This window comes from Hirundo rustica, chromosome 4, assembly GCF_015227805.2.
Source record: "Hirundo rustica isolate bHirRus1 chromosome 4, bHirRus1.pri.v3, whole genome shotgun sequence".
In the NCBI taxonomy this organism is placed as follows: Eukaryota; Metazoa; Chordata; class Aves; order Passeriformes; family Hirundinidae; genus Hirundo; species Hirundo rustica.
Window position 1 is genome coordinate 73,732,475 of NC_053453.1, and position 26,563 is coordinate 73,759,037.

General features: G+C 43.1%; 1 protein-coding gene across 11 annotated transcripts in view; it reads right to left on the bottom strand.

Annotated features, from left to right (window-relative positions):
* CALD1 (caldesmon 1) overlaps nucleotides 1-26,563 on the bottom strand; it is a 212,820-nt gene that overhangs the window by 59,527 nt on the left and 126,730 nt on the right. For 10 of the 11 annotated variants that reach the window (XM_040061889.2, XM_040061880.2, XM_040061885.2 and 7 more), the window contains one exon: nucleotides 24,116-24,227. In XM_040061889.2, coding sequence (XP_039917823.1) covers nucleotides 24,116-24,186 — 71 coding nt within the window. In that variant the 5' untranslated portion in view covers nucleotides 24,187-24,227. Of the gene's footprint in view, nucleotides 1-24,115; nucleotides 24,228-24,938; nucleotides 25,149-26,563 lie in introns of those variants that run through there. The other variant, XM_040061882.2, reaches the window with a different exon arrangement.

A 26,563-nucleotide genomic window follows, 5' to 3' on the forward strand; every position in this document is an offset into this window, starting at 1 on the left:
GTTAAACGTGGTTGTGAGAGGAGCACGGGCGCGTTCCTGTTTTGAGAAACTCTCCATTTAATTGAAACTGGAGATAAAGAAAATGATCCTTTGATGAACGATGAGCGGGGTCTGGCTCTAGGCATTTTCTTATCAAGATGGACATGTTGAGAACCCACCCACCAACATACCAGAAACCACAGTTGGCAAACGCTACGAGCAAAGGCATTTCCTGCCTGCTGACTTTCTAGCTGAGGGCCAGATGCCTCACGATCCTTCCTTAAAAGCACAGCTAGAGGAGTGGGAGCTCAGAGCCTTGCCCGGTCTTGCACAGTGTATGGAAAGGCCAGGCAGCAACCCAGCCGTGCACTCAACACCAAACAGCCCACAGCTTCTTCCCAGATTCCCAGCTCCCTGTCCTGGCGGCAGGCTGGGCCAAAGGATTGCTCTTCCCACCCCACCACCTCATACGTTACGGTTTACAGTTTAAACCGGCTAAATTAAGTAGTAATTAATGTGGTCCCCATCCACGTGCTGTGCCAAAATAACGCAAAGAAAGCAAGAGCAAACATTATTAAAAAGAGGTAAACAGCAGATGAAGCCTAAAGAGAGGGCTGTGGTTTGCTTCAACCTACAGCTTGGCTCCACCTACACCACTTCCAACAAGTTCCTTTCAGCTTTCTCTCCCATTATCCTCAGTATATAATAGAATAATTACTTATGTGAAACTCTCCAAAAGCACTTACCTCACTTAGAAGCGAAACGCCTTCAAAAGCAGGAGTCAGAACCTTGCAAAAAAGGTTTCCCGACCAAAAATTAACACAGAGATTCTCAAAGTTACAAAAAGTATTCAGTTCCTGCTCTCAAAAAAAAAAAAAAAAAAAAAAAAAAAAAAAAGCAACCAAAACAAGCACAGGCTGGTAATTTCAAGCCTTTAAATACTGAATAAAGAATAATTGTAGTGTGTAAGGCTAGAGATACAAGCAGCTCTTTATTATGCACACACAAGTCGTATGCTCACAATGACACTGATAAAATCCACGTTATTTTGTGTCAGTCCAGCACACGTCACTGGACATGATTGTCTACTAAAATCAAGCACAAAGCAAAGGAGAAAAAACCTCTTAGAGGGAGAATATGCCTTCAGCATGCCAAAACCAGATTGCCAGAGCATCCTTAATTCTGCAGGCTTGGCCCCATGTGTTACAGCCCTTTGCTACTTGATGAAGCCCAATCTATGCAGCATGATGGACTGGAAAAAATCAGCAATAAGGGAAAATCACAGCTGCAGGCATGGTTCCTCTATCCAGTGTCATTTAGGGCACTATTTTTACACTTACTCCAAAGCAATAGCTTTTGTCCTGCTGACTTTCAGATAGCTGGGGTCAGAAAATAATGTGCTTTAAACTGTGGCAAAAAGATCTGGAAACCAAATAGGGAACGCCTACCAAATTATTTAACAATACAATTAAACTTCAGGTAAGGAAACTAGGAACTTTGCATGAAAAGAAAACTGATTTGTTCCCACCTTTTGAATTTTTAAATGCATCTGAACACCAAGGTTTTGTCCACATATGTTTACAACCAAGCAGAGGATTCCAAGGGAACTGCCTGAAAAGTGGAGGTCAGTCATTACTCTAGTGTCTTCAGTTGTAGGAATTGTGCCTCTGAATCAGGATTAAAGGAGACAGGACCTAGGTCTAAACACCAAGCTTAATCTTTGCTACCTTATGCTGTGTCACTCCACTTGCTTTCTCACAAGATGCTTGGAGAGGTCACGTAAATTAAGAAAACATCCATTATTTAAAGTGATTTTAGACATTTCTTGATATTCTGCTTTCCCTTTCTTCCTTTGTGACCAGATGGCTCACAAACACAGGTGGAAAGAGAGACTGCTTGACTGAATCAACACGAATGACCAATTACACCCTTGCATGTGCTGTGATTCCTCCCCAAAAGACAGGCTGGATAACAGCATTTCCAACCCAACTCTCCACAAAACCACGATAATATCAGATGCCATGCCTTGTTTCTACATGTTTACTACTGCTGTGTCTGCTGAGAGCCCCCTTCAACAAAAACATAACCTAACAATCAGCAGATGAATAATACATTTCACAATTTCACACAGAGCATTCTGCCAGCCGAATCAATCTACGACACTGAAAGACTGGGACACGTTTTGACCCAGAGCTCATGTGCAGAGCTCCTGCCCACTCTGCAGACTCAGACTGAGGACTAAGAATGGGAGCCGGGATTCTCTGGCTCTTGGCATTTGTGGCAGGAAGAGCAACGGTGGCAGCAGCTGCGAAAGAAAGCAGAGGGATGGCCTCATCACCCACGAATGTGTGCATCAGCTCCACGGCTACCAGCAATGAGAGCAGCCCCAGGTAGATCAAGTCCTTCTGGTTTGGGTGATAGATGCTCCCACCTTCCCAACAGCTGGCCCGAAAACACACACAAAGAATTTTATTGATTCTGTGGCTTCCCTTTACTCCACCAGACGCAGTAGCTCCTCTCAGTTTGAAGAAGGTGTTACTGACGGTGAGGAGCACCAGTGAAGTCACTCCAACTTGGTCTATGTCCCACACCAATTATGCCAGATCACCTCACAGTTAGGAGGTGCTCCAACCCTTGTCTGTGGGTCTATTTTAGCCTCTTTACACCAGTTGTGCTCCTCTGCTTATCCAGATGCAGTCCACACGACCAGCACACGATTGCCACTTCAACATGATGTTCTCAGAAACAAACATCACTTGGTGGGTTTTTTTCCCCTGAAGAAGGATGACAAATGTCACCAAAGGAAGTATGGTGAGAAGTGAACCCAAACCTGGGATTAAATTGCCCTCTTCTATCTGCAGAGGAAAGAAAAGGATCCTTTCCTCTTCCTGCTCTGGCTCTTTCTTCCCTTCTAGCTCAAGTACTGGGCAGGCAGACAGAGCAGGTTATGATGGATAGGCAGATATTATTATTTTATTACTGCTTTTTGGCCACATTTGCCCTATACCAACCTTGGCTCCAGCCATATTATAGCTATGTTGAGAAGGAAAAAAAAAAAAAAAAAAAAAGGAAGCGAGAGTTAAACAAAGAGTCTTTAAGTACTAGCAAAACATTCAGATTCAAGCTCTCGTTCATGTCTTTTAAAGCCAATTATTTTAAAAAATGTTTATGCAGCAGAGGCATTTCTCCTACACATAAAAATTCTTGAAAAACAGGAAAAGGAAATTAATGCTTCCTTTGAAATTAACAACTACTGGCACAGTCCGGGGTCTCTTACTGTGATACTCCATGGTGCCCTTACCTTTGTCCATATTTACAAGAGCTTGTGTTTATTTTGAACTTAAGACCTGAGTATTTTTTACTGATGTCAAATGCTTTTTCAATATTATTTTCAAATTACCATCAAATTACATGAACACTATAAGCAAACCATTGTGCTTTCAGAATTAAACGTGGAATTTCAAAAAATTTGCCATGTCTCACCAAGGCCCTAGGATGGCACAGCCAGGCATCACTTCCACACAGACCAGTGAGCAAAATTTCTTCTTCTGGCAGTGTTTTTTCCTCTCTAGCAATTTCCATCCACTGCACAGCACACTGCTGATGCCTTAAGTTTTATCTTTCATGTTTTCCAGGCTCTGTGCTGCCCAGGGTGCAGCTCTGAGCTCACACTCAGGGTCACTCAGCTCTCTGCACACAGCAGCGACACAAAACAAATCCTGTTCCTGCTGCACACCAAGGACAACTTTCAGCCCAAAAGCACAAACAAGGGTGGCTGGAGGGAGGAACAAGAAGGATGGGAGCTCACAGCCTGGAGCTGGAACTGGACAATTCAACCCCAATGTGCAAATGGACCAAAACTGATCAAAGTGTGAGACCTCGTGACCCTTTGTCCATTTTGTGACCATTTTGGGTCCACCTTGGGTGTAGCCCTGGCCAGGCCCTGTCCTGCCCAAGGTGTACCCTAAAGGCCTTTCAATAAATCCCTACTTTATTCTCCAGCTCTGTCCAGTCTCTGTTCCAGCTCAGCCTTCCCATGGCATCACTGTCACCTGACTGCATTATTGGGAAGACTCCCGCACCTCAGGTGACCTCTAGCACACCTGTGCACCACCAGAAATCACATGCCCTCCATACTGAAATCACATGCCCTCCATACTTTCCTTGGTGGAATTAAACAGGGCCTGCTTTGATAAAAACACTTCAGTCTAATCCCATGCAGATTTCCTGCAGAAATGCAAGGGGGCACTTCTAAACCGTTCAGGCTGCAACTCAGCAAAGCTCTTCAAAACTTCCTTAAGTTCTGCTGACAGCAATCAGTGTATACAAGCCCAAGTGCTGCAGCCCACACAGATGGATTAGAAGCCACCACATAAATATTGAAGGCATCCTAACCCAGGGAAAAGGTGGCAATGATATTGTTATTTTGTGACACGCTGCAGTCCAAGGGGGCACACATCTACTACTGCTATTGAAGGGCTTATATTTTTACAGCAAAGGCTCCATCTGGATTAACAACAGCAATGAAAAGCTTTTAAAAGGAGTCCTCCTTACTCTTCCCCATCAAGGCTGGGCACAGAAGAACATCTGCAGCACAAATTCTTACCACAAAGGTGTTGTTGTATCAACCATTACCAGGCTGATTAACAGCTTTGGAAGACTTTAGCAAAAGGTTTGATCAAGCAGTGCCTATGTGTCTGCTGAAGTCACCTCTGGCAAGGAGCTGTGCCAGACAGCTCCTGACAAAGATGAAGCCAAACTCAATCTTCGTGCAGCTTCACTGATGACAGAGCCCCCAGACAATCACATCCTGTGTTTACTTCAAGGAGGGGAGCCCATGAGCACCAAGTGAGTGGACACATCTCTGTTTACAACAAAATATTCAGTACTGAGGGCTTAGTTGTGTTTTCATGTCAGAAGACACTTGAAGAGGGGATCCCTTTGGCAACGAGTTCCTCTTTCAGTGACATTAGCACCAAATTTCTTGTCCTGACTTTCTCTGAAAATTATCACACACGGCCTCGCGGTTTCCAAAGATCAAATATATCCCCAGGAATCCGGGATAGAGCAAAAGGGTATCAGAAATAGCCAAACACAAATGAAGAAAATGACACGAGTTTTACAGCTGGTCAGCTTCCCCCTGGGTCACCATTCCTCCACCTACAGTGAAACCACCGAAAGCACATGGAAGCCTTTCCTCTGGCATGGATGGCTCCTGTGAGGATGACTGTGAACAAGAGATGGAGGGTTGTGGTGCTGAGAAGACAGCAGGGAGGACACAGAGGCAACACAAGGAATAATGGCACAAAAGGACTCCAGGAAGACCCTGTGCACCTATAAACATGCTGATTTTTAATCATATGACACTTTGGAGTCAAAGCTACTTAGTGTGCCTACAACAGCAATATCCGAAAACTCTGTAGTTACAACATTTTTCTTTCCCAAAGGCTTTTTACTTCTACCTCACAGCTAAAAAATTCAGGATACTAAACAGCTCAATGCAATGGGCCTAAAAATGGCATCATCTTTCACGGATCAGGTCTCATGAATTATGTGTGCAGTAGCAAAATCTGCAAAAAAAAACCAAATTCCTGCCAGGACATTTTCATTTCCATAACCAGAGTCCTAATAAGTGAGGTAGATCCTTTTATTATTACTGTGACCTTGAATATTCTATAATTACAGTCTGGGAGAGATTTTATTGTTGGAAAAAGCTTCATGTAAAAAAAAAAAGTTAAGCTACTAATGGTCATGACAGAAGGGTGAAACTTGATCTAGTTGCATTCTAGACAACAGAGAAAGGAGAAAAACACTGAGAGTGAATAAAGCCACAGTTTCACCAGATAAGAAAGGCAAGGAAACAGTGAAAGAAATCATTTGATTGCATCCCATAAACTGGGAATGTAAGAAACTTGGAGGTCTGCAGCCAGGTTTCAGTGGACTCGTTACACCTGGCAGCCTTGGAAGCGAACTCAGCAAAGCCACCTCTGAGTCAAGGCTGTGGCAGACGCAGAGAACTTCCATTTGGAGCACACCCTGCCATCTGTGCCTTGGGAGTCAAGACATCACTGTGGCTGCAATCCATCACCTTTCTTCTTGCTGACCTCCCTGCTGGAGTAACATTCCTGCCAGTACTGACCTTGCAGTAAGGCACAACACCAATCCCGCTTCCATCTGGTTCTTGCTTTTTCTCCTGGGTTTTGCCTGCACAGGGCAGGAGTTATCCTAGGGCAGCTGAGCCTACTGCTTATTTCATATTGTACTTCCCAGGGTTCTTGATGATTTTCAGGAAGGACCTTCCAGGGCTGCAAAAAGCTGCCTGGGGCAGGTCAGCAGCTGCCTTTGGGCAGGAGGTCCAACCCTTTTGCTGGTCTGCTTGGCATTGGCCACAATTTCCCCAGCAAGGTGCACCTGAGCACTCAGCCTTCTCTCCACTCATCATTTCTCACTTTCTCTAACACTTACATAGCCTGGAAGGTCAAATTTTCTGTTTAATAGTCATGCTCAATAACCTCTGATCTTCAGGCAAGCAGCACTACAGATGAGAAATTGAGTCCTGATCTTTGTGATCATGACATTGCTCGCTCAGCAGGCCAAACAGAGGTGCAGTCTGCAGTGAAGGATTTTAATTTTCCTGTCCTCACAATTAATTTTCTTTAACCATTAGTGCAGCAAAAGAGCTGTGTGGCCACCAGCCCTTGCCTCCAGCGCAGCAGCATTTCAAAACTGCAGGGTATGTGTGCACATCTGCCTACATATTTATGTGGCAAACACAAAACAGCCAAATTAACACGAGCTGTCAAAAACACAAATACGGTTCCCACGAAGCCAACAGCACTGCTTTACAAACATGGGCAGGTAGGTTGCAGGACACAAACCCTCATCAACCGTGCAGAGAAAGAGAGGCTTGAAATATCTTTGACCTTCTTAAAAAACAACACCATCCCCTCATACAGGCTAAAAGATGCTCCAGGGCTGCTGGCAGTAGCAGGGAGCTTGGGTGAGGTTTTCAAGAGCACACAGATTGTTTTTTGTGCAGCCCTGTGAGATCAAAAGAGATTTCAAAGGCAAATCTCAAGAGGTATTGAAATACCTTTTAAAATCTATGTACAGGACAGACCTCACAGATTTTTTTGCTGTCAAGTAATCCTTCATACTGACAATCCAGGCTTGCTCTGTCTAGAAGGTACCTAATTCCCATTAATTATTAGGCTTTGCATGTGTCAGTCTCTTTTAAGACTAAAGAGAATCATGAAAAATAAAAAAAAAAAGATCTGACTAGATTGCATCGCAGGTAACCAGTGAACTTCTCCCTAAGACTGCACTTCAAATTGTGTCAAATTATACCTGCTTTCAATCTGGCCCACAGTCTGCACCTCACTTTCAATTTAACACATATTTGATGATTTTGTAGATTAAAATTATATATTGCCTTGTGTAAGAACAAGCTTTGCTACAGATCACATTTTTAAGTTGCGACTGTAGTTCAGCATAATGGCTTTATTTATTTTTATTTTTTTTCTGGTCCAGCATTATTGGTACAAGCAGCAGCTCTCACAAACTCGCCCAAAAAAAGCAGAATACTTCCTGTGGGAGTATAAAATAGATTGGCCACTGTTATTCTAACGAGCACACGAGTTCCATGCCGGAGAGAAATAAAGTGCTCATTCATTACCCAATTTACGGGGGACAGCCTGGTGAGATATCTCGTTTACGTTCTGATAGCCCCATGAAACGAACAGAATTCCCACACAGTAACAAAAGGCCTAAGTTAGCATTTTCCTTTAAAAAAAACAAATAATAAACTCAAGCCTGCCTCTGGAGCAGATTGGCTGTAACCTTGAACCTTAAAGGAAGTAAGAGGGAGAAAGAGCGAGCAAGGCACACATCATAAGAGGGGGTGGGGAAAAGCTAATGGCACTGGGAATGGAAAATGTGGGCATTAAAAGAATTTCCTACTCTAAACAATGTGCAAAGTTAAAAATATCTTCTCCTGAGATTATCCTCAGCATAAATACTCAGGACAGCTATTTATAGCTGTCTGGTAGCCTCCAACAAAGATTTTTATTCCAACAAAGGAGCTATATACAAATGCAGGACCTGTTTAAAGGACTATTAAAATGGAAAATAAACTACTCTTGCGTCAGCTAGCCATATCGGTACCTGTTTCCAACTCAGTCTAAACACGGCTTTCCTGAATGGTGACAAGGGAGCTTTAAATACTCAAGGGAGGGAAGGAAAAAACCCCCTTCGTACATTTATCACGGGCCAAATACCCAATTGTCATAAAGGCCGACACCCGAGCACTGCAAGTGCTGAGCTCAAATAAAGAGTGCGCAGATTTCTCAGCCCAACCTTGATTACCCAGGAGCAGTAAGAGTCTGGAGCAGGACTGCCTGGGACAATTCACCCCCACACCCTGGATATGATCCTGCACCACTGGGGAGCCTCCTGTGGCAGAGTTATCAACTCAACTCATGGGACATGCCTTCAAAATTTACTCTTCCTCTTTTAAATCTTTTAACCATCTCTGGTCTGATCACTCCCAGTACTTGCCATATATTCTTTTTGTTATGGTTGCCTTCAGCCTTGAACGAGGAAAAATAAAATTGCTTGTAAATACACTTTTAAAATCTACGGGAGGCTTCATTTAGGTAACTCGTGGTAGTGCATTGCAGCCAGTGCTGATGTGGTTTTTTTAGGACAAGGTACACCTGTGACCTAGGGATCCCTACACACATAAAGGGCACGTGTCCCATTAGATGGGTCCAACATGGTCACAAATGCCCCACCTCAACTCCCCCAAGGAACTGTGTCCTTCCTTTTTTGTCTCAGGCAAGCAGTAACGTCTTGGGAGTGTAGAAGTAGGAGAGAGGTTTTGCTTTGCTCCTTTCTAGGGCTTCGTATAAAAGCTGTCTCTCGGTGCAATCCCCATGTCTGGGTCACGTTTGCCAAGGGCTCCGCAGTCCCTCTGGTGAGCCGTGACCGCAGTTTGTGTTATCTGTAATTGCCTGACTGCACCTTCTGCCATTTCACTGTCAATCAGCTGTGCACACCCTGTGTTAATTAAGAAAGCAAGAATTCCAGAGCAGAGGTCTTTCCCTTCACTGCACACGTGTAAGCAACTCTGCAGTACAGCTCTGCTCATAAAGTTCGACTAAAGTATATTTCCAGCTCAGCTTTGGTTTGGTTTCAGTTTGGCTCCTTCAATTCAGGTTAATATTTGAATTTAAAAAAGACTTTTAAAAGTCGATATTTGGACTGAGTTGCTGTTCAGGAAAAGTCTAACAGCTTAAACAAGTTTCAAGTTCACATTTAGTTTAAGCTTTTGATGTTGGTTCCCAATTTGTGACTCCAAACAGTACTAAAAAACGCCGATTTGAAGTTAAATACACCTAGTAAAATGTGCTATGACTGCCTAAGTTAAAACACTGATCCGAAGAACATCAAAAGAGGAGTTACTAAGCACAATTTAGGGACACCAGGGTCACAGCTCAGGGAAGGCAAGGCCTCTACCCTTACTTCTTAATGGAGCAATTATCAGAGAGCATCCTCCATCTGGAGAAAACCGGAGCTGCTCATTGTCACCTTGCAGGAAATGTAGAATTTGTCCTCCTCCCCTTCCATTTCATACATGAAAAAGAGTTTGGGGTAAGCATTCCCCGTTTTCAGCTCTTTCCTAGCTCCCCACCAGCCATCCAAGGTTCTCATGAAAAACAAGCCTACAAGTATTTCATCCCATTTTTATAATGAAGCCCATCAGAATTTTGCTGACAGTAGGAGCAGCTCACAGGCACCTTGGAGTGCCCGAATGGTAAGACTCTCTTCACTTGCATGCAACTCTCAGTGGAAGCAGAGCAAAGCCTGTGCAGCAAAATAAGCTGTTTGGAGACATGGAATTTTAGTGGCTGTTTAATCTACAACACACAGCTCAGCAACGTAATGAGGAGCCTATAAACCACGCGAGTGCTCCAGACTGACATCCACATTTCACTCATACTGTATGGTTTTAGACACAGCAACAACCACGGCTGGAGAGTAGAGTACATTCTGTTCTACCAATGGCAACTCAACAGCATCATCTGCATCTGGCTCTCATTCTTTCTGGTATCCATATTATAGCTTTTGGAACGGGATAGCAACTATTACCCCACAACAACCCCCCCCTCCCCAATTTCGTGGTCAACAACTCACTACTCTCAGCATATTTAATTGATAAATAATGGGGAATGAGGCTAGGGAGGAGGAAGTCTAACAAATGGAATTGGGTTACATAAGCTTTTTTTTCCCACCCCTAAAAGTCTTAATTTATTATCTGTTCCCAACATTCACTAAATGCACAGGCTCAGCTGCCACATTCCCCTCCCTGCCTAAACAAGGTTGCAGGCAGTTCTGTGCCGTTTGAGGCTCAGGCTGCTCTTTGTTACAAGGCAAAGTTGCATTTTCCCCGGTTTGTGAGGGACCCAAAATGCGGCTTGCAAGCAAACTGCAGAGCAGGCTGTTCTGTAAGAAAGCTCCCAGCTGTTCCCTGCCTTGGAGAGGAGATGTGGTCCTGTGGCTGAGACATGGCTTCTACTCCCAGGTCTGCCACTAAGTGATTAAAGATGAAGCTTGAGGTAAAATGGGCTGTGACAGCCTAAACCCACAATGACAAAGGCACATTTACAAGAATCAGGGTTGTGGTTCTGGTTTAAGATAGAAAAAAGGAAGACAAAGCCAGGGAAAAAATATTATCTGATATGTCCATAGCTGCTGTCCCAGATGATGAATCCAGTCCAAAAATGGCAGTAGGGTACCTTCAGTCAAAGGGTCTAGTATTGCTCCTGCCCTGCTTCTGACTGTTTTCCCAAAAATGCAGCATCATGTTTGTTAGTTTTGGACAGAATAAGTCTCCAGATGTCTCCCACATCTTCCTCAGGAACATTAAAGTGACCCATCCACTGACCATTCAAGATTTGAACTCTGAAGCTCACCCAGGCATTTGAAAGACCCTTCAGTCTCCTCAAACAACATCTGTAGAGATGGAATCCCACAAAATCCAAGGAAAAGGGGTTACAAGGAGGTGTTACTCCTCTCCAGCTTCTGAAAAAGGTTTATTAAGAACACAGCTGCTCCGTAAAAGCCCTGCAGCCCATGCAGATCACCTCATGCAACACAGCCAGGAAGTCCAGCACTGTCAGGATATCCACCTTATCACCCTCCCTTGCCAGGTGAAGTCATCAGAAGACACACTGCACTATCTCCTTATCAACATCCAGGAGCCAACAGAGAGTGGCAGAGATAAGCAATGGCTCCACGTGCAATTTTCCCTGCAGTAAAACATACACACAGAGTTCTTATCAAATGTAACAGACGTGGGCCAACCTCCAAAGGCCTTAAAACTTATGGAGAATGATTCCTGAAGTCTATGACTAAGGCTGCTCTTCATGGCTACTCCTTCTAAAATGGCCTGTACCAAAGCACAGGTGCTAAAAACTGTGGGCCTGGATGATTTGCATGTTGTTCTCCAAATTCTGCAGCCTGGAGAAGATCTGATAAGCAAAGAGGCAAGCAAAAAGCATCAATGCATCCCCTCTGACAGATTTGTGGCTGAGTCCCTCCTCACTTCCCCCTTTGGAAAGCTACAGGAACAGCTGCTAAAAAGGATGATGCAGGGACATAAACATTTAGTAAATAATGGACAAAATGCCAGATGCTATGGTTAGAGAGATGAACAAAGCAGCTTTCATCATGAGAGGCATCACAGTGCTAAAAGAAGGAGTAAAAGCAGTAAAAAATGGCATTACCATTCCCAACAGAAGGAGTCACTTTCAGCTACCTTTCAAGCAGTCTGCTCTGGCCAGATTCCTTTATGTTAATACTTAACATCCTTACTTCATCTAATTAAGCATTTAAGCTTTAAGGAGTCTGAACTCTAACTAGCAAAGAGATTGTCCTATTAGTAAAGTCTCAGTTTTAAACCCATTCTGCCACTCTGTGCCTCAAAAGAACAACTTGAAGGCACTACAGAAGTAGGCCGTGAATACAGAAACCCTCTCCTTGTAAAAGGTGACACTTCACACGATAGCAGCTTACATTTACAGAAGCATCTTTCATCTCAAAAGTGTTTTAAAAACTGCAGAGACACACATCTCCAGCAGAATGCAATTACTGGTTCTGTAAAAGGGGGCAGCCTACAAAACCATGCACTCCAGCGGGACAAGGAAACATTTTTAGCTAAGAACACTCCATGTTGCCCATTAAAATGGCACATTCTTTACCTCAGAGGACTGAAGACCTCAACGTTTACCATATGCAAGCCAAATAAAGACAACATGCAGAATATTTTTATTAAAAACAATTGTCTGGGATACAAACGGCCGAATTTACAACGTGTTGGGTTGCTGCCGGATGTCAATAGAAAATGAACACATGCTGTAAATTCAGTGCTTGCTAATTAGGAAAATGTGTACGTTTCCCAAGTCTGCTTCTCTGTAGGTAGGACTAAAGGGCAACATGATGTCATTTCCCTTTGCGCAGGACTCCCTATTGACTTCCATAAAGAATTTGGCTGAAAAACTGATGACAGGGTACAGCCCAAGTCGAGGGAAGAACAACCAATAAATAAATGAAGATGGGCTGGTGACGGAAAAGTCATTCCTAGTCACCAAGACATCTTACCAGGATTTCTTCCAGCAGTATAACAAGGATGGAAGGGATGATCCCTGCTATCAGTTATACCAGCCCCTCAAATACAGAGTAATTATTAAACGTGCACAACCACCAGAAACAGGATTCAGACTGAAAACAGGGCAAGCCTTGAAACACAGAATGCAACTTAACATGGAATAGCTTTGAATGTATGACATGTCCCATTAAATGAGTTTAACTGGAGGCCAAACCTTTCCTCCTAGATCTACCCTGCTTTAAAACATAGTCATCGACATTCGCTTGAATTTCAGAATTCTTCTGTTATCTTTAAGCAAGGACAGGAGTTTAAAACCTTTCATCAACTAAACTGTGTGTTTTGTGGTCTTTGCTCCACTTCTGAGCACTTATGCCTTTATCTCCTCAAATCAAAATATTATATCCAGCAAAACCACGCGGCCAACAGACTGAGAAGTCACATTTCCCCCAAAGCCAGCACGACCGCAAGCATGCAAGACCTGTGATGATATCAAAGGCACTACATCAGGATCTCATTGTGAGTATGATGCAAGCACGATAGGTGAAATCAGGATGGAGCCAGCAAAGCAACAGGGAAACAGATGAAGAAAGTTAGACTTTCAAGACATGAGTCACCGAAACAACACCTTCAAGCACTTCTCTCTACTCAGACAGTGTCAGAGCTGGTGGCGCAGCTGAAGTCTTTCATTATCTTCATAGTTTATTAGATACTCTATTAGTCCATCTGATAATAATCAGTAAACGAAAAAATTAGATTACAAGTCCATTGAGCTTGCCTACACATTTCAGGTTTGCCTTGAAGATATATTTTCTTCATTCAATTTATGTATATCCTGCACTCATATTCAGGCCTGAAAAAACATGATGATATTTTCATTACTTAGCAGGAGGTTTTCTCATATTAATTTAATCACCAATATATTCTTTCTCGTTAGAATACTGAAATGACTCATCCCTTCCATCAAAAATTTGGGTGAGAAATGAGGCTACAGCCCTGAAGGAACTTACTCAATCCTCCAGTCTAAGATGATTACATGCTAATGAGAGAAAAGACACTCTAGCTTGGTACGAGAGAGAAGGGGAAAGGGGGGTGGAAGTAAACCTGTTCCTTAAACAAATTCATCTTGTGGCATTCCAGCACAGACAAACCCTCCAGCTATCATAACTCACTGGTTTGAAAAGGTCATTAGCACTCTAGCTCATTTTGCTGGGAGAAGGAAGAACCAAATTCACGGCCATGATACAAAAATTTGCCCTTGGTATTGCTGTGGGATGACCTGATCCCTGAAATCCTACAGAGGAGATTCTGAGGGACATTTTTTTGTGAAACATCAGCATTCACACATACATTTTCCACAGGACAGTCACATATGCATCCTGCAGCCCCAGTGAGTGCAGCAATAGCATCAATGCAATATACACAGAATGTCAGGCCCTGCTTTTCCCCCTTCTCTCCACACTCCTCTACCCAACTATTTCTTTCTTCTCCTCAGAACAGCCTGGATGTGTGGGACCAGACACATGAACTCAGAAAATGTGCTGCAGTGGGAAGCACTCTGTTATCCGTGTCTCTGACCTTCAGAGGAATACCCCATGGTGCAAGCTGGACCATAAAAGGAATCTATGTGTAGCCAGTGTTTAGAAAATCCATCTCCTTGTCTTTCCCAGCTCTGGCACTGCCTTATTAAGACACTGAAGTTGTAGCTGCTGGAGAATCTCGGGAATGATCCAAGCAGCAGTGCTCAGAACAAGCTCGCCATTTTGTGTAGGCTGAAAATGAACTTGAAAAAGCTGTGAGGACTGTTCAGCTTGGTGACCAAAGGCTAGTAAAAGAAACCTATTCCAAAGAAACTACAGTCATCCTGCTCCTGTGGAAATACACAAGACTTTTCGTTTCTAGCCAATTAAACATTTTCTATGTGGGGAAAAAGGGACAAAACAGACTGCAGGTTGAGCACTTCACCTTGAGGGATGGCATGATGTGACATGGCCAATACAACGGTATAATCATCTCATGAGGAGGCACAAGGATAAAAAAACCCTCCTGTACATGGATGTGGAAAGGGCTTTCCTCTGCAGTCTCTGCCGTGCTCTGGTCCTCTGAGGATATGATGGGCACTAAAAGTGGGAGAAATAGAGGCAGCCTCTTTGTGGTGGTTCACATCCCAGCTGTTAAGAATTTCTGTGAAAATCTGATGGCTAAGTTTTGATTAAGAGCTTTGGAATTCAGGTGAAGATCAAAAGCAAATCTGTGAGGTTTGCTGCTTGTTGGTTTTCCCCCCCTCCCAAAAGGTCCATGTCATTTAAAGCCATTTATACCACCTTATTTCTTTTCACTGCTAAAAAACACAGAGGGAAAAAGTTTTATTCCTTATATTAAGTAAGCATTCTGCTCCGGAGCCAACTTCAGCCCGATATCTTTCTCACCACTATAATTACAACACTGCCTTTCAGAAACTCCCAGGATTGATACACTGAGTATCTGATCTTGTCCCTATCACTAGAGGGCTGACAGTGTTATAAATGAAACCAGCTTGCTCCTGTTAACACTGTCTGCTCATTGGAATTCTGCTCAAAAACATGCTCCCAACCCCAAAAGATATATTTCTCCGAATTAAGCTGTTACACACAGGAACCTGCCTTGTGGTAGGAAGATGTGTGCCTTGTGAACACACAGCTGTGTATGCTCTCAGTGACTTTAGAAGTGCATCACAGCTACAGAGTCCTTGCTCGTGCACAGAAATAGCAGAAAATTACCTCAAACCTGGTTTGAAAGCGAGTGCATTAAATCTGTGCAAATGTGACTGGGCTTTCCCCCCCAAGCTGTTCCACAATAAGACCTGACTGGGAAGAGGCTCAGCTGACAAGCAGGAAATCGAGTCACTGTGATTTGGTTTCTTCCCACTCTGGGCATTTAATTGACTTTAAAATCTGCCATGGTATGTATGCATCAGGTTCAGATCGTGCAAAAAGGGCTCACTAAGAAGGGAGTACTTTCTCAATTCCATCAATCCATGCACCAAAGTGTTGTCTCAAGCTGGTGGAAGAGGGAAGTAGGAGTATGGAGAAGCAACTTAACCAAACCTTTGAAGAAGTCCTGCTTTTGGGTACCAATTTAGAGCACCTCTTCTGGTGTCAGCACAAGAACACAGTCCAGCTAGAGGATAACCTTTGTTAGAGCAGCCCTTGATGTTTGCTTAAATTGTGTCTGCATTGAAAATGGGTCACAACCTACCTTAAATGAAACTAAGGCATGTTTTCAGAAAAATGTCCGAGAAAAAAAAACCAAAAAACACAAAATCCCGAACCAAAAGACAGTCACAACTTGCTGTTGAGTTGCAGCCTTCCCTCGATTTTCTGTGTCAGCATGAAAAACTTGCTGGCCTTTTATTCAAGACTATCTAGCGAAGATTATTAATAAGCAAGTTTATTTGGACCAACCAACAAGTTTTGGCATAAAAAGGCGCAAAACAGCATCTATTTATATTTCTTTAATGTCAAGATGAAGCTAACCTTTAACTGTCACACACACTACCCACTGGTTTATACGTTCCAATAAACAAAAAGAAATGCATCCTGCTTACTTTTCCACTTCCCATCCCCAGGAAGATGAAGGGCTCAGCTGCAACACCAACACAACTGCTACTCCTTCTAATCCGTGCTTGTGTTGACCCGACCCTCTGGTCAGGCTCCAGGCCAGCATTCCTGGGACTGTGCTGTCTCCAGACTCCTTTCCTAAGGTGTAGCTGCCCACTGACCTTATTTCTGGCCAGGGATATTTCTCGAGCTGTGTGCTGGTGAATTAATTGCTGACAAATTCATTTGCCCAAGAAGCTGATGACTTCCTCCGCGCTACGAAAGGCCTTGATCACGCAAGGACAATCTGCTGGCAAGAGTGATTTTCCTTGTTTAGCACGAGCTAATAAGTACGTTACGATGAGAGAAATAAAGCCCCTTACAAACATTTATCTTCAGTAATTAAAAACTTGTTTAAAGGCCCAAAGCCAAAAATGCAGAAGCTAATTGACCAAATGAGATGCTTCTGCAAGTTGAAGTCAGTTTGGGGTTTCATTTGCAAATCACATTTTTCCTCTGTGGTTCTTTGAACTGAGCTGTGAAGGGACAGCTTTGCCCGGGCTGCCAGCAATCTGATCGTGTTTACATAACTCTGCCTATTCGTGTGTAAAACTTGTTAGTGTTTGACTTCATTTAATCTATTACCCCTGCAAACCAACTGGCCTCGGCTTTTTAAAGGGAAATCTCATCTTCTGATGATCTGGTTTAATTTCAGATATTAGATCATAAAAACGTTAATAAAATGCAAACTCACGCTGAGAAGCAGATGCTCCTAGAAACACTCTGGCTAAATTTATTCTCGTGTCATTCCTTAAAGAGTCTTAGGGCTGGGCAATAACTGCAATTTCTCTCATGTCTAATATCCTCTACCATTCTGAGCCCAGAATGCCCTGAAGAATAGTAACATAATTAAGCAGTAAGTTCAACAACATTCTTGTTCTCTTAGAAGAAGGAATTTAAATGTAATAACTAAGAGATACCATTCCAAGTCTGCAAATTTGCAGTTTCAAAGGCTGCTGTTAGCTCTTCTTCCATCCAGACCCTTGCAACACACATGCAGCCTACAGAACGTTACTGCAAGTTAATGTATCCAACATTTGCCTGAAGAATATTCTTTGAAACTTTCCCTTAGACACAGGGATATTCAACCATCAGCTTCTTTTGTATGGGAACAACACAGTATTCCCTCTGCTTTTCTTTAGACTAAATGAAGTTTGTCACTGAGCATCACTATTAAGTATAATGCCTTATTTAGCGAAAATACAGATTAATGAAGGATTATTTTTCAGCCAAGTCATTTGTAAGCATATGTTAATTTGCGAGCATAAGCAATTTGTGTGATGAGGTAAACATAATCCTATGGTGTGGGAATGCTTTTATACAATGAATTAAATTAACTCTGGCACAGAAAGTTTGAAGGTTCTGTGCCTTCACAACCTTAGGCCCACGTTCACTTAATGCAGCTTTTTTGCATTTCATGTGTCTGAAGTCCTTTGTATGAGAAAATTCTGGTGGCAGATATGACTTACACTGCTTGAAGGTGCAATGACAGCAAGAGTGCTGCAGTCTGCCCTGGCTTAACAGACTGCATACTGCCAATCTGCATCTCAGACACTAAATAGATTTAATTTTTCAACATAAACATGGGCAGGAAAACCACTGACACTTATCTGTACTATATCAGCTATACTTCTTCAAACTCACGATTTTCTTTGTGCGGTACCCATGTTTTGGTCTAATTCTGAAAACCATGGTAAAGTTTCATGTTATATTGCTCCTCACATGATGCTCTTTCAAGCAGGCATGCTTGCCAGAATTATCAATAGCAAGCACAAAATTCTGTGTCTCCCTGCCTGTATTTATTAGATATTTAAATAAGATCCAGCTCATGAGGGACGTCAGTCCAGTTAAAGCTAATAAATTTACAGCAGGACACAAAGGGCAGGTTTTCCATTGGCAGTAGATGGGTTACCTAATTACAGAATTGGAGGGGACTCTCTTCACCCAAAAATTTCCAAAATTCCTTGGTGCTTCCAAGAGATCAAAGGTGGGGCATTTTGCCAGCTGTCTGGGTGCTAGATTGGAGCTGTCCTCCTAAAATTTTGGCTGGCGTAGTACACAGATTATAGAGCGATATTAACACACTATATTCCATTATCTGGATTATCATATGAAATACTAAGGATTTGATTTTGTTGTCTGCTTATGAATTGCAGTGGGTTCAGCTCAGGGAAGTCTATACTCTGTAAGTCAAGCTCTTTGGAAGAACAAAGCTGCTTTTATGAAACATTTTTCCATAACGGCTTCAAAGAAAATGTAATCTGAAAAACACAAAAATTAGCTGCTAAATTCTACCAAGTTTTCCATACATGTGGTTATTTCCTCCAGGGCATTTGAAATGCTACGATAACAAAGATTTGTTTGGTATCCACTCTCAGTTGAGAGTGACTGCAGTAGAGAAGGTTTTAATGAGCCACTGGGTCGTGCTTTTCTGCCTGGGTTAAGAATGAACTCCAAAAAGTGCTCAACAGAGATTCAGGGTGAAGGGCCAAACCCACCTCAACAACCCAAATATGTCCTGTCAGTCCTGGAATTCCAGGCAGCTGTGAAGACAGGTTAACAGCTGGAGCACTCTGCTTCAATTTGTTCTCAACTCTCACGCATCTCTAATCTTATTTATTCAGTGCCTTAATATTTAACTCCTGGGCAGAAGATGTCATGTCTCAGCTCCAGCAAAAAGTGAGTATTTTACAGAAAGATGAACAGAAATCCCCAAAATATTTGCAACTTCAGGATATATGAAGTTCATGGAGAGATAAAACCACTGTAGGTTTTTTTCCTAGTAGCAAAAGAAGCTTGGAATAGACAGGAGCACACCCTCAGAGGCTTAACTTCTGGGGAAATACAGTTCTGAAATAAAACATGAACATTGGGAAATGACATGGAACACATATGCAGCCAGCTTCTCTTACGTTCTGACATGTACTCATTGAAAATCTGTATTAAGATCATATTCTCCTTTCCTCAACACAAACCCGAATTGAAGCATACTCTCTGAAAACTCTTAATAAAAACATAACCAGATGCCTGAGAACAAGAAGTGGGCAACTCCTAGAGTTTCTAGGAAAAGGAAACCAGAAAGGAACCATTTTTGTGTAATTCCTGAACTCTCAACTCTGTTTAACATTTCTCACTAATGTACAGCCCATACCAGGGATAACTCCACTGCAGGAATGAAAAACAGCTTCAGAAGTTATTTGTGGTCATTCAACGTTGATCTAACATGGACACACGCTTACCCTCACTGTCCTGGACACGAGAAGGACATGTTCTACTTTCTGTGGCTGGCAAAGGTGACACTTCCTTGCTCTCCAGAAGCATTAAGATGCTATGGAAACAAATGTGCCCAGTCTTAACCTCTCCAGAAGACAAGAAAGGTACTTCTCATAGTTCTGCACAGATGTACCCTGCTGGTTTGACCTTCTCAACTTGGTGAATCAGTCCTTTGTATGCTACCAGAGCTACAACATCCTCAACAGGAACACTAAAAAACACGTGAAATGTCTTTCCTGCTCTCTACACACCTTCAAAGATCTGACCTGAAATTCACTTTACTTCTTTTGCAGTTGTACCAAGTTTAAAATCCATTTACCAATGGATTAACCACATGTCTTGTTTTAGCAGAAGTTGCATTAAGCAATTTACCACCCCAGGAGACTTTTAGCCTCCTGCAGGCTGCTGCCATCCCTGCAGGAACCCTTTTTTTAGCAAATAAAGAAATCTTTAACTAGTGCCTCCAGAAATTAGTGCTGTCAGGAACCATACAGTTTTGTGAGAGTGTTTTTCTCTATGTCCTACTCACACACCCCTTTTTAAGGTGAATTTAGTACTAGCTAACTGATCTAGAAAACCCCTTCTCTTTGCCATATTTTCACAACAGGATGACCAACACCTCTCCTTCCCCATGATATGATCTGCAATCCCTTAGGGAAGGGCATGATGCAAAACTCTGGTTCAGATTCAAAGTTAAGCTTCAGCTAAATGGAGGCCAGCCTGACAATGACCCCAAGACCTCCCTGAGCTCTGCAGTAGTGGATGATGTGACAATGGAGCAAATTGGATCAGTTTCCTAGTCTAATCAAAAAACAAACAAACAAAAACAAAACCCACCACCAAATACAAACAAAACAACAAGCACAAAGCAGAAGTGAAAACTCACTGCCGGTACAGTGGCAAGTCAGCCACTTGTAAAATTGAGGTTTAACTGCTAAACAGATTAACCTGAGAAATATTCTTTAGAGTTCAAGGAACTTATTTTTGCTCTCAGTTATGCTGAAGTCAAGGAATTAGCTCCACTGTCATTCCAAGAAGTATTTCACCCCAGTTTTTCACTGCAGCTGCAGCAGACTGAAGGGGACCAGCAAGACACCTCAGAAAGCACCATCCCTCCAGACACACACAAACTCTACCCAGCTCCAGGCTAAATTCTTCCAGTGTCAGTTACGACATCAAAATTACAAAACCCGGTGGTTTTGTTCAAGAGAACATCTTTTACTGCCTAGGAAGAGGCACAAAGCAGCAGGTGGTATTTGTTTTTTTCCCTTGCTGAAAGAAGTCAGCCCCCTGTGCCCGAGTTCCACGTGGGATTTTTCCTGTCAGCTCCGTGCAGCTCGCTTCTGTGACATCCCTGACACTCCAGCACAGTGTGTACACCCTGTGGCTGGGAAGGGAAAGCCTTCATCCAGCTCCGTCAGGCCTGCCACTGCCTCATAAATCAGCTGGCTGGAATAACTCAGGTAGGGCTTAATCCAAAGGCCCCTGAAATCAGTGCAAAGCTCCCCACTGACTTCAGACAGCTCCAGACTGGTACCTGAGGTCTTGATAAAACCACTGTCCCAGGCACAGGAGTCCCTCTGTCCCCAGAGAGAAGAACACAGCCTCAGTTTTGCCACAGAGAAATTAAAGATGCAGCACATCCCCTCACCCCAACAGCTGAAGGTTTCCCTTTTTTCCTTTTTCCCTCATCTCCCACCTGACCAGTGCAAACCAGATACAGAATGCAGCCAGGCAGACACAAGTTAACACTGCCATACTTCATCCTGGGTTTCCCAGCCTGTGCCTGAGAAGTCTCCTTCCTCCCTGAGGTACCCGAGCTGGGTCCTGGCCAGGCTGAGCACATGCAATAAATCTGACAGCCTGGGAGAAAGCTGGACAAAGTCCCACGTGTCTGCTGTTGGAAACATGCCCCCTAGACAGGTCTGCACTGCTGCTCCAAACACATTGATAGGCCTCCAGAGATCCAGACAAATAGAAATAGTTTAAAAAAACCTGGCTGGACAAAATTTCTGGGTGGGCGCAGCAAGCCTGTGTGGGGAATCCAGAACATCTGGAATACCTAGAAATTACAAGAACTTAAAATGCAAAAAAACCTCAATTTTGTTTCTGAGTTGGTGTCAATTTTTATGTGAGTTGCCACAGCACGAGCTACTAGCCACAGCACATACCAGGGGTGAAATGCAACGTTGGTCTTCAAAAGACAAAATGAGTCCTCAGGATCAGTCCCAGGCATATGAACCTGGAATGCCAGGGCTACACAGCACAACAAGATATTATTTCCAACAGTTTCCTAATGGGAAAAATAACCCAAAACACAAAGCCTAACACCAGACTTCAATGACTGAACTTACACTAAGCATCTCCAAAGATTAAACAGCTGGACATCAGTGGCTCCAGCATCACAGACACTTGGGAATGACAGGCCATGCATCCTCACCACTCCTAACACAGCCTCTGGCTCCAATAAAGGCAAGATGACATTAAGCCACTCTCTCTCAGGCACATGGTGCAGGAGCCCATGCTGCTACATTTTCAGTCTCTCTTGGGCACAGGCATCCAGCTAGAAATTCAGGTTTCCAGTGTACTTTTATCCCATGAAACTCCAAAATGCTTCACTGCAACTTGCTGAGGGACCAGCACTTCTGATGGACATGGCTGCTCATGTTTCTGGGTTTCCTGTTATACTCAGAGAAGCCTAAACAGCATTTGGGAGACCTGGCAAGCATGTCACAGCCTACACCGACACCCATCTGTCCATCTCACTTGCAACCGGTGCTGCAAGTGCCACATCCCTCTGATGGGAGGGCTGGGGAAATGGCCTCTGCCCAGAACCCACGGAGGAACACTTCCAACCCCCATGCTGCCCTTTAGGACTGCACAACCCACTTCATGAAACACCTGAAAGTGTTCAGAGGCAAGTCTGGCAAGCAGATTTCTGCAGCTTATGGCGTGTGAACATGTTGTGGTCGTATTAGTAAAGACGAAGATGATCCCCAAATCCCTAAAAATCTGAAATTCGCCAAAACCAATGCAGCATCACAAATTCATTTGTTAATAACTGCCCCAGTGCCGCTGCCCTTCCCTCTGTGTGAGCACTGCAATAGGGGCAGATGCTCAGCTCAGCTCCTGCCCCACCTTGCCCTCGCTGGGGCAGGATTTGGGAGGTCCCAGTTCCTGGAGTCACATCCCACCTTGAGAATCAGGCTCTGTTATTGTTAAGGCAAACCAAAAATAAAAAGGCCAGACTAAATTATTTTTAAGATCCTGAGATTTTTAAAGCAGTCTTGTGACTTTTAAGGGGTCTGACTCATTGTATTTGAATGCCTGAAGCTGGCAGCCGCAACGGGAGTACAGCAAGACTTAGTGTACAGTAATTTACTGTTGAAAGCCTTCAAATGTGTGGGAAAGGGCATGGAGCGCATCTGCAGTGATCAGGGAGAAAAAGGGACCCGAGCCCTTCTCCTCTGGGCAGGCTGCCACCAAGCCACCCTCCTCCATGAAAGCGCCACACTGAACCCCAACAAAGCACCCCAGACACGGAAAAACCACCTCCCCTGAGCAGGATGGGATACAGGTGGTCTTCAACAAGAAGTCAAGTGGCACTTTTCTACAGAAACTCCAAAACTATAGCCCCTAACATCCTCCACAGACCACCCAACAAACCCTAAACCCTTTCCTTTAACAGTTTTGCTTAAAGAAGAAAGAAAAATGAAGTCCCTATTCAGAATTAAACACAAAAATGAGAACAAAATGTACTTAAACCTAGCTTTTTTTTTTATCAGTTCAGTGTTAATAAACTAAATCAATTTTTTTTATCACCAAAGACATTACAAAAATAAATGAACCTTTTCTCCCTGCTTACACCAATGTAAAGCATATTTCATTAAAGCAAACAGAACTGTACAGGTGCAAAATGGGTTTAGCTAACGAAATGTCATTCCCAGTATTTTCATAGTATTTCTTTCATAAATTGACATCATCATAGCCACATCAAATTCTGCTCTCATTTCACCAAAGTAAATCCATAACAACTGACAGCAAATGCTGCTCTTGCTGCCCACATAAAGTAGCTGTAAATGAATAAAAAGCAACAGGCAGAACAAACACAACAGCAACTGCACAGTAATGGCAGACAATTCACACATGGGCTATAACTGCATATACCAAGTGTATCCCAGCTTTCAGTGTATATCTTATAACCTTAGTATATGTAATATCTGATATATAAATATCTGGCAAACACAGTCACTTCTGCGCAGCACTCACACAGCAGCTGAGGATGAGCTTTCCTTTGCATGATTTCATATTCCATGTAAATGTAAACCCTTGCTGTCTACATTTACCCATGCAGCAGAATAACGAGAAGCCAGACATTTACAGCAGTCTAAGGCAATCAGACAATACACACCCCTCACCTCTTCCACAGCATCAGCTAAAGATATTTTCTGGCACATATCGATAGCACAGGGACTTCTTTGGAACTTAAGGCAGAAATTCTCGTAGCCACTGCTAATGAGAGGCAAGCCACCAGCACCATTTTCCAGATGTAGCAACTCACCTCTCTGCTTCCAGGCGCATTTCCTCACGCTTTTGCCTCCTGAGCTCTCTGCGGCGTTCAAAGTCATCCATGGTGGGTGTTTAAGCGTTCCAACCTCTGGACGGATCCAAATCTAAAAGGGAGATGACCACTTGGATAAGAGCGAAAACACAAGGAATGCATTTAACCAACTGAGCCCATTTCGTTTTGTTTCGCTGCCTTAACTTTGCTGTAACTATTTTCTTTTTCCATCAAAAAAACCCCCTCGACTTCCTCGGTATTGTTGAGATAAACAAGATTAATGAAATGTCTTGTAGGATAAACATAGCCCGTGCCCGAGTTTAGTTTCCTAGTTAAAATTAAATCAACATGCTTCAAGTAAGGACTGTATACATCTGCTAGCCGCAGACTGGCTATTTGTAACGTCACAGGTCTTTTCCGCTAACAAAAGCGACAATTCAGCAGGATTTTTAACTTTAAGCTTCCAGTTTTCCACCGCAAGCAATAAAAGCACTGCACAAGAGAGTTCTTATTTTCTCTAGTTGCACAGATAATTAAAAGTCCTGCAAAAGTTAGTCCCCGTCCGGCTGTTCCCACCCCCACCTTCAGAAACGGAAAAAAAAAAAAAGAAGGGAAGAGAAAATTAGACAAGAAAGAAAATGAAAAGAGAAAAGAGGGAGGGAAAAAGGAAAAGAGGAAAAAAAATCCAAGAAAAATAAGCCACTGCTCTTAAATACCATCCAGGGGAAGTCAAACCATGTACAAATCCCGCTCAAAGAATGAAAAGCAGCAGTATTTTTTTTTTTTTTGGTAGCTTAATCCGCGCGTTTTGCCCGTGCCCTACCTTCTTCTTTACGATTTAGTCCATGAAGTTATTTTCCCCTTTACAGTTCTTCACACACAAAGCCTTTCCAGCCCGGGTTTATATCCCATCAAGCCGACTATTACAGAATTCCCCTGCAGCCCCCAAACCAAAAATGACTACCAGAAAAGGGAAAGCTGTTCTCTTTTTGTCCCTGCTTTGTTTACAGAGCTGTCAGTGGTTAGTTAAACTCTGCCTGGAATCTGGCATTTAAGGCCTGCTCTAAGATTGCTTCCTGTGCAGGGCTGGAGGCCTCAGCTTCCTCTGCAATCCCGGCGCCGCACTCCGCGGATTTCCACCCCCAAAAACAAAAAACACTTTTCCCAGCCCGTCACTCCGCAGGGAAAGCCACCACGCTAAAACTTCCAAAGGTGACCCAGGAGCTGGAGGGAAACCAAGCCAAGGTGCACTTGGGCATTATTTGAAGCTCTGCGTTTGCAGATGGAGATCTGTATTCTTTATATTCCTGCTCACCAGGGCAAGGGCCAAGTGCCCTCCCCATAAAATCACTGGCACCAGCAAAGCCTTGCATGGCTTCAGGGAACTCCTGGCTTTTTCTGCCCCCTTTCTTGGATTAAAACACTGGGTGTTTCGAGGAGGTTATTTTAGTAGTTTACTTTCCCTGGGGATATTTTTCTACCTGATTTGTTCCCAGATTGGGGGATTTAAATTTTTGCTGTTGTTGATGTGATTTTCCTCGAATTTGTCTGGGGTTGCTTTGTGGAGATTTCAAAGAAAATGTTTATACCACTGAAATAATCTGAAGTAAATTTTGGGGGCTTTCCCACCAACGGTTTCAAAAGAGGGACCTGTGGAAGGATTTACCTACATTGCTAGAATCAGAATCACAGCAAAGTTATGTTTCCTGAAAATATCATCTCTCCCCCCCAAAAAACCCGCTCACTTCAAAAGCAATACCAATCCCTCCCTCCCTGTACTTCACAAAATGCCTTTGATCTTCAGCTGACTACGGTTTATTGCTAAAACTTGTTGAGTTTTTCATTGTCTTGCTAAAAAGTACTTTTTTTCATGCCACGTTTAATCCCTCCCAGAACAAAGCATGCACTTGCAAATCCCACTCCCCTTTATGTTTCATCCCATCAGAGACCTTGAAAATTTTGTCTGCTTTCTTTAAGCTTTCATGCAGGTAGAAAATCAGAAGGTGCACAGTAATTGAAAATACGTGACAAAATATTTTAATAGTGCTTGGTGGGAATATGGTTTTTGAAAGCAAACAATAAACTGGCTGAGTAGAAATACACACACAACCATATATAGACATATATATAAAATATATTATATATATATAATCCAGTGTGTATATATATACACACACACATATATATATGTTGAATTATACAACTGTATAATCTATTATGGAGAGCAAAATAATCTCCTGCTCTGGCTCAGATTTAAAACCATTTTAAATCTCACCTATTCCCATCACTGGTTTTAAAGACAGCTCAGCATGCAGGGGACCTTAAAAACAGATGAGCCAGTCTGGCAGCAAGCAAAATGCAAACTACTGCTCAGGTCTTCCAACAGAAATGTTTTTCAAGACCTCCCAGTCACCTTTCCAGTACACTGCATGAGCTCCCCAGACTGTG